This window comes from Lactuca virosa, chromosome 5 (genome assembly GCF_052849685.1).
Source record: "Lactuca virosa cultivar CGN04683 chromosome 5, Lactuca_virosa_CGN04683_v6, whole genome shotgun sequence".
NCBI classification, from domain to species: domain Eukaryota; kingdom Viridiplantae; phylum Streptophyta; class Magnoliopsida; order Asterales; family Asteraceae; genus Lactuca; species Lactuca virosa.
Genome location: NC_136430.1, coordinates 266,239,975 through 266,244,965, shown reverse-complemented (window position 1 = coordinate 266,244,965; position 4,991 = coordinate 266,239,975). Strand labels below are relative to the sequence as shown.

The window sequence follows — 4,991 nt, the reverse complement described above, 5'->3', positions numbered from 1 at the left end:
AAAATTAAGTTTATCTTGGATACATATATGATGTTGTTTTGAATATAACTGTCTTAGGGGTAAAATGGGAAGTAATTATAATTATAATTTTATGTTGTTATTTATATTGTGTTTCATACTTATAACTGAGTCAGTATTGTCCCTGTTTTGCTGCATTGTTTTGTAAATAAAGCAATGTACTTTTCAACTTATTTCCACTTTAGATGTAAGTTATTGGATAGATTATTTAGTTTGTCCCATGTTTGTTATCAATATATGGAGATTATGCTAAAGCAGGGGTATATCCGTCAATTAATTGTTTTTATCATAAAACAAAGAAAATGTTATAATTTCCCATTGAAACTGTGTTTGAGATATAAGGGTATAATGGTCATTCAGTCTATATAATGAATAAAAAAAAGGGAAAATCATCTATGGGTATGCATCATCATAGTATTGATAGAAAAAATTAAGTTTATCTTGGATACATATATGATGTTGTTTTGAATATAACTGTCTTAGGGGTAAAATAGGAAGTAATTATAATTATAATTTTATGTTGTTATTTATATTGTGTTTCATACTTATAACTGAGTCAGTATTGTCCCTGTTTTGCTGCATTGTTTTGTAAATAAAGCAATGTACTTTTCAACTTATTTCCACTTTAGATGTAAGTTATTGGATAGATTATTTAGTTTGTCCCATGTTTGTTATCAATATATGGAGATTATGCTAAAGCAGGGGTATATCCGTCAATTAATTGTTTTTATCATAAAACAAAGAAAATGTTATAATTTCCCATTGAAACTGTCATTCAGTCTATATAAGGGTATAATGGTCATTCAGTCTATATAATGAATAAAAATAGGGAAAATCATCTAAGGGTATGCATCATCATAGTATTGATAGAAAAAAAGTAAGTTTATCTTGGATACATATATGATGTGCATAACTACAATTAAACAATAAGAGTGTGAGAAGAATCAGGGGTATTTTTGTCATTTGTTTTTATTTCCAATTGTGAAGGGTAATTAAAAACAATGTGCAACCACAATTAAGTATATTGTCTCAAATGAGGAAAGTATGATTGATGATAAATGTGGTTATCTTAGATTAGTTCTAGAGGAAGCAGGGGTATTTTCGGCAAATGTTTCTCTTTTAGTTTATTGTTATGTGTTTTTCGTAAACTAATAACTTACAAACAGTCAGACACCCCAGTTGGTAAGTGTAAATGTAGTTAAAGGTATATTTTGGAATGTCATGGGTTTGAACCCCCTTAGGAACAATTTTTTTCTCTTTTTTTTTGTTTTTTCTCGATATATCATTGATCATCCACACCTATTGCGTAGATATGAATTTTTAGACTATATGCATTCCCATCGAATCATTCTCTGCTTACTACAAACGCATTGCACCTACGTTTATACTTCACCAACGAATTGATACTACATCTTGAAATTCATACAGGTACACATACTACCTTAATTTATACAGGGACATAAAAAACAATTACCTTCAGAATATTAATCTTTGCTATTTCGTTTGGTCATGTTTCATTATATATTCTTCAATTAATAAGTATTTGGTTTCCAGTTATTGGATTTAATTTTAATGTGATCTTTTTCGTTTATGCACACCAACTGTTTGTTAAAATGCTTCAATGAACAGGAAACATATATTGATTGTTGATGCTGTGATAAACTGAATATGGATAAGTCTTGGATGGGAGCATACAGAACATCAGAAACATATGTAAAGGGTGTTGCAGAATTTTTGAAATATGCAATACATAATTACAAGATTTCTAAAAATATGGATGCTGTAGATACCAAAAAAAAGATAAGAATTCCATGTCCATGTGTCAAATGTGTAAACCACATATCTCATTCGGTGGATGTGGTAGATGATCACCTATTCAGGAATAGAATTGATCAAACATACACGAATTGGAATAAGCATGGAGAAAAAGAGGAACCACCCAAAAATTATATATATGAACATAATTTTGACATGGACACGTCATACGTTGTTGATTCGACAACCATGAACACAGAAATGCAAGCAGATGCTGCAGAAACAGTAGAGATGGTGGAAGCTGTAGAAGAAAATTTTGTTGGGAACCCTGAGAAGTTTAGAGAACTGATTGAAGATGCCGAGAAGCCCCTATATGAAGGGTGTCCTAATTTCACAAAATTATCTGCAGTCATACAACTACTCAACTTAAAGAGTAAGTATGGAGTATCAGATAAGTGTTTTACAGAATTATTGGTTTTGATCAAAAATATGTTACCAGAAGGTAACGAAATGTATAATAGTACATACGAGGCCAAAAAAGCGTTCAAGGCAATGGGTTCAGGGTATACTAATATACATGCATGTGTCAACAACTGTATACTTTACAGAAACGAATACATAGACATGGAAGCATGTCCTACTTGTGGTAAATCAAGATGGAAGGTCGATGAACAAAAAAATAAAATTTAGAAAAATATTCCTGCAAAAGTTTTGTGGTACTTTCCAATTATTCCGCGCTTGAAACGACTTTTTCAGTCTAAGACTACTGCAAAAGATTTAACATGGCACGCAACAGATAGAAAGATGGATATTGGTGTTTTAAGTCACCCAGCTGATTCAACAGCATGGGCTGCCATTGATGACAAATATCCTGACTTTGCTAGTGAGCCACGAAATTTGTGGTTAGGCATTTCGGCTGACGAGGTCGATGTGAATAGAGGAAATAGGAGTTATAGTGTGTGACCTATTTTAACCGTCATTTACAACCTTCCACCATGGTTGTGTATGAAGAGAAAGTTCATCATGCTTTCGTTATTGATCTCGGGAACACCAGGAAACAATATTGATGTGTTCCTAGCACCTTTTATTGATGATCTGCAATTATTATTTGATATTGGAGTTGAAACATACGATGCATATGCACAAGAGCAGTTTAAACTACGTGCAGTAGTGTTGTGGACTATTAATGATTATCCTGCTCTAGGTACATTAAGTGGTTGTCCATACAGCGGATTTCAAGGTTGTGTTGTGTGTGGTGAAGAAACACACTGCATTAGACTTCCTGAATCGAAAAAACAGAGTTATGCTGGTCATAGATGATTTCTACCGTATGATCACCCGTTCAGAAGACAAAAAAAGGCATTCAATGGACAACAAGAGTTCTCACCCTCTCCAGAACCTATGAATGGGGAGGAAGTATATAACAGGGTCAAATTTATAATTAATAAATGGGGAAAGGTGTCTAAGGGCAACGAGGCAGAAACCCAACAATCTACAAGTGGAAGAGGTGGGAAGATAAATAAAAAAAAACAGAAAATCACTGAAAGTGGGTACTTCAGATGTGGGCCAGCAAAATAATACATACTGGAAGAAATTCAATATATGGTATAGACAGCTAAGGTATTGGCGTGACAATTTGATTCCACATTGTATAGATTTTAAGCATGTCGAAAAGAACGTGGGCGAGAGTTTAACCGGAACTGTGTTGAACGTTCCCGGGAAGACGAAAGATGGTTATAAAGCTCGATTGGATTTGGTTCATTATGGTTTAAAACCAGAGCTGCATCCTAAAATAGAAGGGAACAACACAACACTTCCCGCAGCAAGTTGTACATTGACAAAAGAGGAAAAAGACAAATTCTGTGAGACTTTATACAACTTAAGGGTTCCTCAAGGGTATTGTTCTAATTTTTCTAGTTTGGTGAGTCTGAAGGATAGGAAGTTGATCGGACTAAAATCACATGACTATCACATGCTCATGCAACAATTTTTGCCCATAGCAATTCGATCTATTATGCATCCACCCACCAGAGTTGCTATTACAAGGTTTTGTTTCTTTTTCAAATCAATATGTAGCAAAGAAATCATACTGGATGAGCTCGATAAGTTGCAAGAGGAATTATGTGTAACCTTATGCCTTCTTGAGAAACACTTTCCACCATCATTTTTTGATGTGATGATTCATTTAACCGTTCATCTAACTAGGGAAGTAAAATTATGCGGTCCAATAATCTTTAGATGGATGTACCCGTTCGAAAGGTTTATGAAGGTTATTAAGGGGCACGTGGGAAACAAAAATAGACCAGAAGGATGCATTGCAGAAGAAAATGTTGCAGAAGAGAGTTTTTTAGTGAAATCCTCAAAAAGATGGATACTGTTGGTATTCCCCCTGACAATCATAACACATGTGGAATTCAGATAGGTGTAGATAGTAGTTCTATTACGGATGGTACTCCTCTATCAGCTGCTAAATCGGTAGAAGTGTCCGCAGAACTATTCAGAAAATCACATTTCTTTGTATTGCAAAATACATCTGAAGTACTCCCGTATATCAAGTAAGTTTTTTTACATATATGTTTTTTTGTTATAATATTAACATTAACGTATTGACAGACGACACATGGATTTTTGCAACATCAACACCCTACTAAACGAAAGGCACAGCTACAACAAGAGCACATTAATACATTTGGTCATTGGTTACGAAAGGAGGTATATTCATTTCATATATATTGTGTTTTTTGTTATGTATTTCTTTATATCTTAAATTTATTATCTAATTAAAATTCAGGTAGAGAGAGTTAGGGGGCTGTAGAGAAAGTATAACAGAGACAATGAGATGGATTTCACATGGACCCAATAAGAACATTATTAAATACGATGTATATGCTATCAATGGATATACTTTTCGTACAAAAGTTCGTGAAGGTAAAGTTTACCAAAACAGTGGGGTTAGTGTCGTTGCAACTGACACACACATCAGTAAAGAAGTTGTAACATATGCCAAAAACACTTACTGTGGTGTTTTACAAGAGATATGGGTACTATATTATCATTTTAAACGAATTCCAATTTTCATGTGTGACTGGGTTGACAATAGAAATGGGGTTAAAAGGGATAAATTGGGGTACACACTAGTTGAACTAAAAAGATTAGGCCATAAAGGTGATCCCTTCATATTGGCCTCACAAGCACAACAAGTATTTTATGTCACAGAC

At 33.8% G+C, this 4,991-nt stretch overlaps 1 protein-coding gene across 1 annotated transcript; it reads left to right on the top strand.

Moving 5' to 3' along the window:
- The first annotated feature begins 1,686 nt into the window (after positions 1 to 1,686).
- Positions 1,687 to 4,588, top strand: LOC145112703 (uncharacterized). Its single transcript, XM_079048839.1, has 6 exons — positions 1,687 to 2,436; positions 2,530 to 2,697; positions 2,785 to 2,977; positions 3,333 to 4,153; positions 4,387 to 4,485; positions 4,565 to 4,588. The coding sequence occupies exons 1-6, from the start codon at positions 1,687 to 1,689 to the stop codon at positions 4,586 to 4,588; spliced, it is 2,055 nt and encodes a 684-aa protein (XP_078904965.1).
- The last annotated feature ends 403 nt before the right edge of the window (positions 4,589 to 4,991 follow it).

Bases quoted from the DNA above. Each gene is read 5' to 3' on its own strand.
- LOC145112703 (XM_079048839.1), top strand. From the start codon at position 1,687: ATGGATAAGTCTTGGATGGGAGCATACAGAACATCAGAAACATATGTA. The intron at 2,698-2,784 runs GTCGATGTGAAT...TTGTGTATGAAG, and splicing joins TAGGCATTTCGGCTGACGAG to AGAAAGTTCATCATGCTTTC. The intron at 4,154-4,386 runs GTATTCCCCCTG...ACGTATTGACAG, and splicing joins CAAAAAGATGGATACTGTTG to ACGACACATGGATTTTTGCA.